Source organism: Phyllopteryx taeniolatus, chromosome 20 (genome assembly GCF_024500385.1).
Source record: "Phyllopteryx taeniolatus isolate TA_2022b chromosome 20, UOR_Ptae_1.2, whole genome shotgun sequence".
Lineage (NCBI taxonomy): Eukaryota > Metazoa > Chordata > Actinopteri > Syngnathiformes > Syngnathidae > Phyllopteryx > Phyllopteryx taeniolatus.
In genome coordinates, this window is record NC_084521.1 from 9049799 (window position 1) to 9065086 (window position 15288).

Genomic DNA, 15288 nt, shown 5'->3' on the forward strand with positions numbered 1-15288 from the left:
GGCAGGTGTGAAGACGAACTCCCGGGTGTCTTGAACAAGGCTGGGCCACCAGAAATGCTGCCGGATGAACTGAATGGTGCAGGTGATGCCAGGTGACTTTGGAGGTATGAGCCCACTGAAGAACGTCAGAGCGTGCAGAATCTGGTACGAACAGACGGTTTGGAGGCCCAGTCTTGGGATCCGGGTGAGTTTTTTGGGCCTCCTTAACCACCAGTTCGATTTGCCAAGTGGCAGCACCAACGACGGAAGAATGGGTTCCGGTTTGTCAGGGCTGGTGGGGCGTGAGTAAAGTCAAGACAGGCATCAGGTTTGCCGTTTTTGGAGCCAAGAAGGAAGGAGAGATTGAAATTAAACCTGCTCAAGAAGATAGCCCAGCAAGCTTGTCGGGGGTTACGGCGTTTGGCGGAACGGAGGTAAGCAAGATTCCTGTGGTCGGTCCAAATAATAAATGGTTGTTCAGTCCAGTGCCTCCACTCTTCCAACGCCCATATAATGGCCAGTAGCTCTCGGTTGCCGACATCGTAGTTCCTCTCGGCAGGGGACAGACGACGGGAAAAAAAGGCACAGGGGTGCAGTTTCTGGGTCGTGGGGTCCCGCTGCGAGAGGACAGCCCCTGCCCCCGTGTCCGAGGCGTCAACCTCGACCATGAACTGGAGGGAGGGCTCGGGGTGGCGAAGAATGGGCGCACTGGCGAACAGGGTCTTGAGTCGGTTCAATGCTTGGGATGCTGCCGGGGTCCAACGAAAGAGGGAGCTGGCGGATGTGAGGCTAGTGAGGGGAATAGTGACCTTGCTGTAATCACGGATAAACCGACGGTAGAAATTGGCGAAACCAAGGAAACGTTGTACTTCATTGCGGGTGGTGGGAGTGGGCCAGTTAACGACTCCTTGGATCTTGGCAGGGTCGGGTTGTAGTTGACCTTCGGAGATGACAGAGCCCAGGAAGTGTAAAGAGGAGAGGTGGAATTCGCACTTTTCAGGTTTAACATATAGCCGGTTTTCAAGGAGACACTGAATGACTTGGTGTACATGGAGGTGGTGTTCTTTGGGGGAGCGAGAGAAAATGAGTATGTCATCAAGGTATACAAATACGAACCGGTTGAGCATGTCACGGAGGACGTCAGTAATAAATGTCTGGAAAACTGCAGGGGCGTTGGTTAAACCGAATGGCATGACCAGATCCTCGAAGTGTCCGAGAGGGGTATTGAAGGCGGCCTTCCATTCGTCCCCCTCTCGGATACGGATGAGGTGGTAGGTATTCCATAGATCCATAATGACTGAAGTATTCTGACACGAATAGAGAGTGGCTGGATCCAAGAGCAGTTGGAGGCAGATGTGAAAGGATGAATAGTGGTAAAAGGGCTATGGTACCACTGAAAGTAACTGCAATACTGGAACAGGCAGGTTTATATACTGGTGATGATAAGGCTGATTGGAGACAGGTGCTGAAAACAGAGAAGGGAGGGGAGAGAGAGAGAGAACGCAAAGCGCCCTCCCGGCTACAATAATGGAACTGCAAGCAGTATATGACACTTTGCTTCCTTCACACAAATTACCCTACAATGGGTCAATGAATATAAAAATACATTACCAATACAATAATTGTACAATAATTGCTGATTTTGGTTCAGTTGTAAACAACCCATAAAACATAACCAGAACCAAATCATAAATGTGAAGCATACAATGAGTGTCCATGATATACAGTATATATTGTACCTGAAGGTCTGTGTGGGGGTCCCATCCATGAAGGCGAGCTGCTTCAGGGGGGTGACCGGTTTGCTGAGATGAGGCCTGGAAACTGGAGGGCAGCAGAAACTGAACACCCAAAGGAGACCAGCACTCCTCTAAAGCAAAAAAACAAAAAAAGACAAAAAAATACACATTAAAAATGGGATGGTGCTAAAACCCTTCTCAAGAAACTGTATGATTGTGTATTCATATGAAGTCGCTGAGCACCAGGAGGGAGTGGGTAGGTGGGGATCAAGGGAGTGATGTCCACTCTTGGTTCGGAAGTCACGGGGGATGGGCTGACTGTTACTGCAGAACTTTCATCGCTTACTGCACATAAAAGACCAAGAAGAAATCACACGGTCCTGCAATATACACTACTCACATAAAGTTAGGGATATTGGGCTGCTGAAATTTCAGGATGAAACAGAACAGTTGTGAAAAAAGTACTGAAACATGAAGAGTTGGACATGTGACACAGAAGGTCAAATTAAGTTATACAGTGGACCCCACTATTCACGGAGGATAGGGCCGGACCGCGAATAGTGAAAAGCCGCAGATAATTGACGGCCATTATAATCGTATTGAATTATATATTCAATATACTTCTCTGTATTTTTTTTTAATCCCAAAGATTCTTGAATAAGCGGGGATAAATCACCAATAAGTTTTTTAAAGAAAGAAAAAAAATGGAAAAAAAGCTGCGATTAAGTGAATCCACAGGTGCCGAACTGCAAGTACGCGGGGGTCCATTGTAGTAAATTTTAGGTTCATTCTGAAATTTCACCCAAAAGCCCAATATTGTTTTTGTGAGTAGTGTATGGTTTAGTATGTACTTCTCTAACATGTCAAAAATAATGCAAGCATGAACTCTTCCCATTGGCAAAAGATACCAGGGCACATTGAATGAGTGTAACTCCAATTTACCTTGACAGGAACAACATGTGTCTCCCTCTCCCGGTACTAGACGCTGGCCCTACAAAAATTGAGAAATGTGCAACTAACTCAGTTATTAGAGCAGGAAAAAAACAAGGTATGGATGAACATGATGATTAAACAAATTATATAAATATACAGTGGTTCTATGAAATGCAAGTTTAATTCATTCAGTGACCACACTCGTAACTAAAAACACTCATATGTCAAATGATCTTTCCCCATTGAAATGAATGGAAATGGCTTTAATCTGTCCCCCCCCCCCCCAAAAAAAACAAAACAACAACAACAAATGAAGGAAATAGTTTGTGCATCATGATTCCTTGTGATTGTGCGGCTCCTTCTGGTGTGCACGCCTTGGCCACCTGAGTACAGTACAATACAGACCTACAAATATAAATGGAAGATGGTCACAACTCCAAAGTAAGCTGCAGTAATATTAGTAATTTTTCACAGTGGATAAAAATAATATTTGCTTGTGAGTATTGTGATATTGGGTATCTACATGTGTTGCTCCACCGTTTGTGTTCACATATCCGTTGCTTGAGGGGTTAGAACACCGCAGCAATGATGCTATTCATTAGCCGGTCTATGGTGTTTTGCATGTATTTAGCATTATGCTATTCTGACAAACTGCTGCTTGATGTGAAGTGTATTGAGTTGAGTTCACTGTCAGCTGTCACTGTCATGACTTCTCATCTTTTTAAAACGTTGTTTATCCAGGGAAAACAGGTTGAACAAGTGAAGTATTTTAAAGATCTGGGGGTACAGAGGGGAACCTGCCTGTTTTCCAACACACACCAACCAACACAATTTACAAGAAAGCATTCCAGTGCCTCCACCTTCTCAGGAAGCTGATTAATATTAATGTCAGTAAAAAAGCTTTAATGATGCTCTACCAGTTACTCAGAGAATTCATTCTCACCTTCAATATCACATCCTGGTACAACGTATTCACTAGGAAACAAAAAAACTCTCACATGTAACGAAGCATGCTGGAAATATAATTGGTTCATCACAAACTCCACTGACGCGTCCGTATCAGGAGATACAGAGTCCCAATGGCCAGAAAGGCAATTCATAAAACAATAATTCATTACAACTTTAGTTGCTGATCTGCTGCTCGTTCTCTTCTTTCAGTATCAATGTGTGGTTTCCTTATTTGGGACATTTTGTTTATGTCTTTTTTATTGTATGAGACCTGTCAAAGACACATTTCTTACATCCTCTGTTGTCAGACAAATAAAGTTTCTGCTGCAGCTTCTATTTTCTGCCACCATACATGCATAACATTTTTGCTCGCAATTCAAAGCAAAAACAATCCACAGCTCGTATCTTGAATAACATGTGAGTTAGGTCACTTGTACTTCAAGGCATCACTGTATTTTAAAGCATATTTTAAGTTAAATGCCTTGAAATATAAAAGTTCAATAGACTTGTGTCTTACCTGTGGGCATCCGGTAACAGCGTACGGGCAATAGGGGGAGCACTCCACCGAGAGGTTGGGCAAACATTGACACAAGTGGCAATGGTCGGACCTCCATCTGTCTCCAACAGCATGGGACTGACCTTGGTACTCACACTCATCACAGGGGTCAGTTTGGCATCTGTGGACACGCAAGATAAATAAAATACATGCGAGAGTGTCAGGTGAAAAAAATCGAGGACTCAAGCTAATGTTGTACGACAACGAAAATGAAAATGAGTTTACTAGTTTTATAGCTTTCAGTTAATTTACTAAAAGATTTCAGCTTAGCGACATCACAGTGAACCCAAACACCCGTTCACAGGTTGTTTTTTTTGCAGAAAAATTCAACGATTTTATCAGGCCAAAGCACTGTTTGTGACATCTTGGTACCAAGAAATTATGCTGAGGTGAGTTGAGGAGCTTCATTAAGATAAAAGTAGTGCTTTGCCACCATCTTGGTGAAAAAGAACTCTGTTGAAGTGAGTTGAAGAGCTTCATTTAGACGACGAACAAGTAGCGCTTTGCTGTCCTCTGGTGCCAATTATACACCTTTTGCAGGGGTTCAATTACAGGCGTATTTCCACTATTCCTTATCTCCCAATGGTGTGGGGGACACTGTAGTTTTCATTTCATGAAATTCCTCAGGAAGGTACCGGCGCAAAAGAATTTATCCTCTGAGTGGTAGTCAATCAGTAAGCCTTGACAGAAACAGTATTATCACCATTATTATCCATGTGTAAAAAAAAATCGGTTAAAATAGTAGGAATAAGGACAAGGCTACACACCGACGTGCTTTCCGATAGATCCCTCTGCAGGTTTTCCCATCTCCATGGTTGGTGGGGTTGTTTGGGCTCCGGAATGACCACTGGACACTCTGGACACCGCACGGCCCCAAACACTCCCCCCACCCAGACCATGACGACCAGACGCAATGTACTACTGAGTGATTGGGTCCAAAAAAAGAAAACGGGGTTATAATGATGAATTATGAGGTTTATGTTGAACATGGGAAAAAAACGAAAGAACACATTTTAAGACCGACCCGCGCAGTCCGGGTTTGGTTGACATCTCTGAGGTCTTCCTCTCTCACAAACGCAAATCTCGCAGTCCACCTTCATCTGCTGACCTGGCCTGTAGCGCACACCTGCTAGCTCACACACACACTCCTCTGGCGACACACACTGCTGTGTGTGGCTCATTACCTGACCCTCTGGACACCAGCAACCTGGGAGAATACATTACAATAAGCAACATGGAAAAATATAGATTATTAAGAAGAAGATATCTCCAAGTGGATCCAGGGTGCCTCCTTGGAGTGACCTGAGAAGCAGGGTGTTGTGGGATCACAGGTGGTCCTGCTGCTGATGTGGGCACAAGACTCTGGGCAGGGGGAACAGCTGTGTCTCACCAGGCCTGTCGGACAGCTGGTGTTGGAACAGCCATCCTCAGAACAAGGCTCTGAAATGGAGCCAAGCAGACGACGTCAAGTTCAGTGTTTGCTGCATCGTTATTTCGGTAGCTACACTACTCACAAAAAGTTAGTGATATTGGGCTTTCGGGTGAAATTTCAGGATGGACCTAAAATTACCTTTCCAGGCAAACTTACTTTTTGACCTTCTCTAAAATTTTGATTTGACATATCCAAGTGCTCAATGTTTCAATACTTTTTGCATAACTTGTTGTTCTCTAACAAGAAGCTGAACAGCAAAATTCACAGCAGCACCATAGAAAATGAATGGCTGGATCTTACTAATTTCCAAGCTCAGGTTAGATGTTCCTGGGAGCTGGAAGCAGTCTCGACCTCCGTTTTGAGGCAGGATGCAGTCTCTGTGTCGGATTTGCACTCCTCCACACTCACTTGAACAGTCTGACCAGTTCACCCATGGAAGCCACTGGCCGTCCACTGGTTAAGACAGATAGAGACAACTTTTATTTCCAGAATATTTATGCTTTCACAACCTTTGAACATATTCTGAAAAAGTAACTCTACGTCCATACCAGGGCAAGTGGTGTTGAAGCATTGCTGCTTCTGGACATCCTGACCCCGACAGTGATGCAAAATGTCTCCTGAAGGGCAAGATCGATGCCTGCTCATGGAGCCTGTACCGCAGGTGGTGCTGCAGGGGCTCCAAGAACTCCAGGAGCTCCAGCTTCGACAACCTTGCTCATCTGTGGGACCTCCGAGTGGTGCTAATGAGGCGTCTGGGCAATCTGCTACAATGTTGCACATCTGCATAGTAAGGTAATAAGGAGTTAGGTCATTGCATTTCATGTACTGTTTGTGATGGTTTCCTATACACATGCATGTACAAATGCACTGCATTCATGAGTAAACAGATGTTTAGCTCTGTAAAAAAAAGTTTATTATGATTGATGTTTTTTTTAAACACCAGTAAAATCATTAAATGGCTTATATGGATCACCAAAAACTTAACCCACCCCACACACCCTCTCTTCCATCCTCTGCCCACAGGCAGGAGGCTTATAAGCATCTGGTGCGGGACCACCAGGTTTCCGGAAGCCGATAGACTGTTAAACCCGCGCAGTGTTCTGTAGCCCCGACATCAGCCCTCGCCCATGCCCCCATGACTAGTCATCCCTGCACGGTGAACACTTTCGTCTTTCACAAGTACAAAGGACCATGCACATATCATGTACATATTATGTACGATTCAAGCTGATTGCATTTGTATTTCTCCTGCGTCCATGTCATTGATGCATTTGCACCTTTGCACACATTCACCACTGCAAATAATTACATGTATCTTTTTTTGTCATTGTTTTATCTTCTTTTCTTATTTGATTTATATTCCACAAGTCTTGAGACTTATTGGGCTAATCTAGGACCTCAGGTGTTGAATTTTGTGCCATATTATGTGTAAATGTGTGCTGGTATGACAATTAAACTTCTTGAATCCTTGAATGTAAGCCAACTCTTTACAGCAAAGGTGTCGCATTCAAGGCCCAAAGTCCAGACCCAGAGCGTCACCTTATACATTTTTATGGCCCGCTGAAGCAAATAAAGTGCGTCTACTTCAGGTTTCTTGCTAAACACAATTTTTTGTTTGAATTTTGCTAGAAAACCTGTACCTAAATCACATTTCTTTCACTTTTAACAGATATTTTACCAAATCCCTTCTTAACACTAATCCTACAAATCTAACAGTAGCTATATACTTTAATATTCTGTTGTCATAATTTTGACCTTTGATTTTAAATTAAATTTATTGGTAAAACAATACAGTATATAATGACAATGAAATGTAGGGGTGTTGTGTTGTATGCGTTACAATATGATGATTATACTGGTATCTGAGTTTCACAGTCACAACAGTCCTCTCGGAAACCATAACAACAATGTGGCCCGCGATGAACATGAGTTTGACATCCCTGCTGTATAATATGTTATGATTCAACAGATTCAACACATTCATATGTGGAGAGTTTATAGAGTTTTCAATTAACATGCATGACAATGCATGCATGACATGTTGAGCTGAGATTAAAAAAAACACAACCTCAGAATTGTAATAGAGACAGGCTCCCAGATATTTGGTGCAATTCATTTAGTATTTTCCTTTTCTAGTATATTTTTTATTTTATTTCTTTTTTTGGTGGTATTTTTCTATATCTGAAGATGTTGCATGTTCACATAAATTCGGCTGTGTTTTTTTTTTACATAAATAGAGAGAAAAAAAGACACTTAAACCTACCATGTTGAAATTGATACAGGATCCATCCAGGCAGGTGAATTCTGGACAGGAGAAGGTGGTATTTGGACTGCCAGAGGGCGCTGGTGAGACTTGTTTACCTGAACACATGACAGTTTACAGAGCTCAGTCTTTTACCACACTTCTCCGACAATACCCACAGTATCTCGAGACAACCCACCGCACACAAGCTCGTCATCACCCCGGGGACAGTCTGGGATACCGTTGCACACTTTTGACATGTTCACACAGGTGCGATTATCACACGAGAAGCTGCCTGGACAGGGAGGGATCCGGGCAGAACCTAGAAGACAAACAGAATTGTTCTGAGTCAACCTCTGCAGCCAGATGACATTTGTCTCATGTTGGACTTACCACAGTTCTCTACACTCTCATCCGAGGTATCTCTGCAGTCTGGGTTGCCGTTGCAAAGTTGCTGGTAATGCACACACTGGTCACCACTGAGGCAGGGCACCTGGCCAGGACCACAGAGTGAAGGACACTGCTGCTCATCACTACCGTCCAAACAGTCGGACTCGCCATCACAGTGCCAAGTTTGGGGGACACACTGTCCACCGGTGGCACAGGCAAACTCATAAGACCAACAAGCTGGGGAGAGTTTGAGAAAACATTTGTTATTGTATGATGAGTGACAAACATGAAGTGCGTCTCGGATTGCAAAATTACGGGAACTTTAAAAGTCGGAAACTTTCCATGGGATTGACAAGAAATTTTGGGAATAAAAGAGAAAAAAAAGAGGAATACAAAATGAAAGGTTGACTCTTAATAGGGCACTTAAATATAGTTGGAGAAAATAGATTTTAGCATAAATCCAACTAAAATTACTAGAACTTCATGTAAGTACAGTGGTACCTTTACTTCGGAGTCCCCCAACTTGGGAGCCAAAATATGAGGGACGAGAACGATTTAGATATGCCACTGCATGAGTGAAGAAGGAAAATGATTCTGAGTAATGAAGGTACTCTAACCTCGCATGTGGCATTGCATGCATGTCTGCTTTTGACGACACAAAGTGTTTATTTTTATATTTAATTGAATAAGATACCTTTTAATTCCCATTTATCCCATGGAAGTTTTTAAATTTGTAATACAGTGTTCCCCTGCAAATAGCGGGGGATAGGGACCAAGCCCTGCCACGAATAGTGAAAATCCACAAGTAACTGATAACTGATTATACTGTAATTGCCTACAGAACTAACAATACGGCAGCAAAGCACTACAAATGAACTTGTCAGATCACCTCAACATAGTTCCTTGGCACCAATATGCCACAAGGAGCCAAAGCAATGCTTAGAATTATTAGAAATGGCGTTGGCCTAAACACAAAACAACATAGAAACGTCACAATAATAATGTTATTGTAAATATAATTGTCCTTAATTCACTTAAATTAAATTGGAAAAAAAGATGTGGGGGGGGGGGGGGGAGGGGAATTCAAGGCACACAGAGCAGCTGTAAGCTGCAAATAGTTTTGGGGTTGAAATGAGGTTTTCCACACAGAGGGAAATGTAACAGGACACTTTGTCTACAAGAAGACTTGATTTGAAGCAACCAGGTCAAGTTGTAAAGTTGTCTTTGGTCCACGGCTTGATGTTTTTTGGTTATTGCGGCAGAATGGAGGGGCAAGCGCAGCTAAATTCTATCCATCCATGCATCCATTTTCTTTACCGCTTATCCTCACTAGGGTTGAGGGCTGCTGGAGCCTATCCCAACTATCTTCGGGGGGGGGGGGGGGAGGCGGGGTACAGCTAAATTCTATGCAGCTGAAACTGATTCATAACATACTGGCAGTGACGGTGAGATACTGTATTGCTAAAATCCGTGTTTCATCGTCTTGGTTGAATTCTCCCCGAATGAAAATGGAACAGTCAGGGGATATGAGATGGTTTACCTTTTTATGCACTCTATTGCAGTGGATTCAGGCTCTGGGATGAATGTAAAACGAGATGAAAAAATGCTGTGGTGATTCCCAGGAGGGGGGGGGGGATAAAATGGAATCGAGGGAGAGTTGAATGTCAGAATTGCAAATCGCTTTTCAGACACACTATGTTTTGAGCCCCAGTGTGTGTTGACTCAGAAATCAAATCTGTCCCATGTTGTTTAATAACGACCTCTGAGTCTTGATCCAGTTTCATGAGGGGAAACAAAACCATCGATGTGCAGCATCCACAATCCCTATAAGAGACTTCAATTAACGTAGCATACATGTTTTTGGAATGTGGAAGGAAGCCAGAGAACTGTGAGGTAGACATGCAAACTATTATAACCCCATGCTGCCTATCATTATATTAGGAAAATTACAAAAGTCATCACAAAAGTCTTATGAAACTAAAGTCAGAATGTTGGGAGACAAACCATCCATCCATGAACCCGACAGAATGAAATAGTCTTTTTTTTTTACTTTGTTCGATCATCAACCAGATGTGTTTACACACCATTTCTTGTTTCTCTCTCCTAGCGTAACACTACCTGAGGGAGGCTCAGTCGGGGTCACAGGTGAAGGTAGTGGGGTTATGAAAGAGTAGCAGTTGGTTCGTTTTTCGTCCTCTCCAGCCGGGCAATCTCGTGTTCCATCGCACAGCGTTGTAATGGCAACACATGTGCCGTCACTACAGGCAAACTGGTCGGGGCCACATGTCACTGTAACAAACAAAACAAAAAAAAACACTTCTGTATGACGGGCCGTCAGGGACATAATTCAATATTACCTCTCAAGCCCACTTTTGAAACACTCTCACATTGGCAAATGATAAGGCTCTCACTCACACACACACACAACTGAAACATTCTCACACACTACTGAAATGCTCTCACACAGTCCTGAAAAGCTTTCACGCACACACAACGAAAAGGCAGTGACACACGGCCCCTCACTCCTCTTTCTGCCTGTTTCAGGAATACATTCCATACGTCAGATTTACACACTATGAAGTATATAGAAAAACATTAAGGTATTATCATTTTACCTCTGATTGGACAGACAGCTTCATCTGTTCCAGATGGGCAATCTCTATGACCATCACAAACTTTCTCTGCAGGGAGACACTGGTCCCCAGGGCACTGAAATTCAGTTTGTGCACAGACACACCTAGAAACGAGCAAAAAGGTGACAACTATTATTTCGAAACAAAACTAAATATTTAAATTTTAAAACCTTTGAATCTATTCGACAAATACAAGTATATAGGACCCAAACACTGATGGCAATACCATGGCAAGGGCCTATTGACATTGTTGTAAATAAAAATAAATAAATAAATAAAAATTGACAATTTAGCTCCTTACACTAGTCTTTTCTTACCTGATGGTTTGAACAGTTAGTCAGACACACTGTACATTAATAAAAATGTACTAGAGAGAGCACTTTAAGAAACATGATATCATTTTGACAACACATGAGATTTAAAATAAATGAACGATCAGCAGATTTTCAAACATACCCCCTTTCATCGCTGAGATCTCCGCAGTCATCATGGCCATCACATCGATGAAGGTAGAGAATACATCGTCCTCCAGCACAAAGGAACTCCCCTTCATCGCACACCACACCACAATCTGGGCCGGGAAACACAATTTTTCGCAGTCAATAAAAGTTGGACTAGATTGAAATAAAAGTTGGACGACTTGAAATGGCATTTAAAGGCCCTCTAAATTCTGGTAATTGTTGGTCAATATGCCAGTTGGAATACCTTGCTCATCAGAACCATCAGCAAAGCCACAGTCCAGCCGTCCATCACATACACGGCTGGCTGAGAGACATTTCCCATTGCTGCACTGAAACTCCCCCGGTGGGCACAGGGGCACTGGAGTGGCGGGTCCACAGAACTCCTCATCCGATTGGTCAGCACAGTCTGGGTGGCCATCACAACGCAAAGCCAGGTTCAGACATGGTCCACTGACAAACCCAACAAAAGATGCCATTTCAGTCCGTGTGGTTCTTTCTCAGGAACAGTCACAAATGCTTAAGTGCTCGTACAGAGAATGGTGTTGATGTCCCAAAACACTGACTATTACTATTTACTTTAGTTTACGGAGGTGCTTGGAAAAGTTGTTTTTTGTTGTTTCTATGACATTTTCCTTCTCAGAGTGGCCCTATTTGATCCATTTTCTTCAACTTATCTGGGTCCGGGTCACAGGGAACTGGCCTGCCCAGACTTCACTATATCTAGCCATCTTCTATAGTTCCACCAGAAGGATACCGACATGTTACCAGGCCAGACACGGAGGCTCTCCACCTTTATCGACAATTATAAACCTTTTATCCACGGCAAGGCTCGTTCACTACACTGTACACTGGGTAACAACACACATGGTGATTTTTTGTTGTTGTTGTCCTGCGGTGGGTCTTACCATTTAAAAATCTGTTGAAACAATAAAAATGCCAACCTGTATGTCTGTACCATGCCAAAGTGAGTGAGGGCATACCTCGGCGCGCTGGTACAGCGGAAATGTTCCGGTGAGCAGGTGAATGGACAAATCTCATCAGAGCCATCACCACAGTCATCTTCATTGTCGCACACCCATTGGGAGGGGATGCAGCGCCCACTTGCGCAGGAAAACTCGGATTCCAGACAGGTTGGTGCAGGAGGGGGGCAAGACACGCCATCACATTGCCACACACCATCTTCGCAAGAACTGAAGGAATATAAGCAGAGAAAGGCCAATGAGTGTGATAAAACACATTTTGAGTGTGTATTTCTTTTAACCGTTTTTACATTGACTGACCAGTTCTGGCAGTGTTGAGTGATTGTAGTTCCAGAAGGAAACATGGAGCCCTCCCACTCACATGGACACTGGGTAGGAACTGCGCAGCTGTCACCTACAGAATGAAAAACAGATTATTAATGTCCTCCCGTCAAATGTTTACTATTTACTGTATTGACACCACTCACGAAAAGTTACGGATATTGGGCTTTTGAACCTAAAATGCACTATAATCTTTACAAGTGAACTTCATTTGACATCTAATCAGTCTGAAAGTTGCTTTTCATTGCAATTATAATTTACTATGTTTCAATTTAATACTCAGTCGTTTAGTAGACCCTTACAAGTAACGTAGATTTGACGAAAGAATGTGTTTGTCCTTGTTCCATCAATCTTACCATATTGAACAGTTCCAGCAGGGCAGAAGCAGCCCTCCACACAGGAGAGGACGTCACACTGGGAGTGTGGACTCTGCTGCGCATTGGGGCATGAAGGGGAGCAAGCTGGACCACATGGGTCGTAAACAAGTCCAGTTTCACACTGCAAAGCTTCAGCAAAAAGAGGACCAGAGAGGGAACTATTGTAACAGTCTCCCGGAACATACATACATTTTTAAATAGTACAATTGTGCGGGTGACATACGGCAGAGCTCCTGGGACCTCCAGCGAATGTAGATCCCTCGGCGGTTACACTCCTCTGCATAGGTGGCGATGGCTGTGCACAAGCACTCACAGTCACCACCAGAGTCACAGCTGAAAGCCAAAAGAATGAAAACTCAGAACACAGAACTCCACCGAGGTTGCACATTTGCTGTTGCCAGCAAAGTGACTGAGGCAAGGTAAGTTTACCAATCAAGCACCAATCACATACAAGGCAAACAGACATACTTTTTACAGAGGCTGAGAAATATCTACAGTATTAAAAACAAGATTTCATTAAAAGGGGGAAACAAAATCCCAACATAAAAAAGCATGATACATGAAAAGATCACAAATTCACACATGACTGTAATTTTCCCCCATTATATATGATATCTTTTTTTTCTCAGTCATCACTGAATGGCTCCTCACCCTCATAAAATGGGGATATCTTTGTAATACCTTTCAGAAAATGCAGGTTAATAAAAGGTACTAACTGTAAACTACTGCCACTTACAAACAAACACACACAGATCTCATCCTCTGAAGAAAACCAGCCCAATATACTACACGTGGGCAAAACCAGTTAAGATACATGTAAAAACGAGTGTTGTTACTCACCCACAAGCATCAAAGACACACCAGTCATAATACTGCTGGAAAGGCACCTCAAGGTGGCAAGGAGAGAAGAGCTCCTGAGTCAAAATGCCACATTTTTTCCTGGCCCACGGCGCTCTGTGCAAGTTGACCTGCGTGAGAAAATGTGTTTAATGTAAGATAACCTGAGTATTTTTCTGTCCAGGCTCATGGGTGAGCTAAGGTCAAACCCAGCTGGACTGGTTGCCAGACGAACAATCATTCACAGCTGATGTGAGTGTGATTGAGATGATGTGAAGTGCATGAGTTAACTCACAGTGCAGGGGTCTCGCAGATCTTGGTCTGCTACATCTGGACAGGATGGGCTGACCTTCCAAGAATTCCCAAATAGCTCAGCAGTGGACTCCACTATGCCCTGTCGTGTGGTGAAGTCGTTCTCCGTGTCTCCATCAAAGTTGCCGCACAGGCCTCCGACGTTTCCTCTCAAGTGTGCGGCCAGGCGCACGTACACACGCATCCCTGCAAGCAACACGCACTGAATGACAGCTTGCATTTACGGAACCTGCATATCTTACGAAAACAATGGGTTTGTATGAATGTATAGAAATACATGCGGAAACAAAGAATGTCAGTGTTCAAAAATAGCTCCTCAGTGGAGCCTCCTCGATGCTCGCTCCTTGTGTGCATTTTAGACAGTCCAGATCCTCAATAATATGGTGGCGTGAAATCGACTTCAGGGTCACGCATGAAGCATCAAGCAGCAAGGAGCGAGGGGGGCAACGATTAAGGCATATGAGACATTGTTGACACAGCTATCGTCATCCAGGCTACAGGCCCCACAGTGGAAAAGCAAATCAAATAAAGCTCCATCTAATCCATTCATGGCAAGCCATGCTGAAATCTAGAGATTATAGTCAAAATATACTGAATCTTTAAGGTTCCTGACTTTGCGTGTGAGTCCCTACCTCCATCCCACAGCAGAGTGACCCCAAGTCTGGAGGAAAGTGACACAAACATGCCCACTCTTTCCAAAGTCAGACCACTCCCACTGTAGGTCTTGGGTAGAGTAACCGGCATCCCATTAACCGTCACTGCTTTACCTAAATTACAGAGATTATTTAAAACCTTCAATACTGATCATTTAACAGCACACAGAGCAAGTTCCAGGTCAATTTTGACCCAGGCCAAGAACATCCTCATAATAATGCTCAACTGTCAAGACACTCCTTATGTTTAGCATGTGGTTGTCATTATTCTGATACTGTTTTACTTTCCCCCCCTTGACCCTTCAAAAACATGTGGAGGAAACACAGACAGTTTTCAAGACTGTTTCAAGCCCCCGCTTGAACAATGTTGCCACTCTTACTATGTAAAAAACACCATTTCGAAATTCCCACCATTCTCACCATTTTCCTTGATTTAACACACACTGGTAAATCTAAAATCTATTTCGTAGACACGGGTTTAAAATATTTTTATTCTTG

At 43.3% G+C, this 15288-nt stretch overlaps 1 protein-coding gene across 4 annotated transcripts in view; it reads right to left on the reverse strand.

The window, feature by feature from the left end:
• sspo (SCO-spondin) overlaps nucleotides 1-15288 on the reverse strand; it is a 79484-nt gene that overhangs the window by 44448 nt on the left and 19748 nt on the right. For all 4 annotated transcript variants that reach the window (XM_061758115.1, XM_061758114.1, XM_061758116.1 and 1 more), the window contains 23 exons: nucleotides 14770-14904; nucleotides 14121-14323; nucleotides 13829-13956; nucleotides 13212-13321; nucleotides 12968-13117; nucleotides 12591-12684; nucleotides 12291-12500; nucleotides 11555-11760; nucleotides 11306-11420; nucleotides 10832-10953; nucleotides 10335-10505; nucleotides 8220-8453; nucleotides 8026-8148; nucleotides 7848-7945; nucleotides 6133-6364; nucleotides 5885-6037; nucleotides 5455-5592; nucleotides 5177-5359; nucleotides 4920-5073; nucleotides 4114-4273; nucleotides 2658-2706; nucleotides 1959-2060; nucleotides 1719-1846 (listed from right to left, as the gene is read on the reverse strand). In XM_061758115.1, coding sequence (XP_061614099.1) covers nucleotides 1719-1846; nucleotides 1959-2060; nucleotides 2658-2706; nucleotides 4114-4273; nucleotides 4920-5073; nucleotides 5177-5359; nucleotides 5455-5592; nucleotides 5885-6037; nucleotides 6133-6364; nucleotides 7848-7945; nucleotides 8026-8148; nucleotides 8220-8453; nucleotides 10335-10505; nucleotides 10832-10953; nucleotides 11306-11420; nucleotides 11555-11760; nucleotides 12291-12500; nucleotides 12591-12684; nucleotides 12968-13117; nucleotides 13212-13321; nucleotides 13829-13956; nucleotides 14121-14323; nucleotides 14770-14904 — 3398 coding nt within the window. The remainder of the gene's footprint in view (nucleotides 1-1718; nucleotides 1847-1958; nucleotides 2061-2657; nucleotides 2707-4113; nucleotides 4274-4919; nucleotides 5074-5176; nucleotides 5360-5454; nucleotides 5593-5884; nucleotides 6038-6132; nucleotides 6365-7847; nucleotides 7946-8025; nucleotides 8149-8219; nucleotides 8454-10334; nucleotides 10506-10831; nucleotides 10954-11305; nucleotides 11421-11554; nucleotides 11761-12290; nucleotides 12501-12590; nucleotides 12685-12967; nucleotides 13118-13211; nucleotides 13322-13828; nucleotides 13957-14120; nucleotides 14324-14769; nucleotides 14905-15288) is intronic.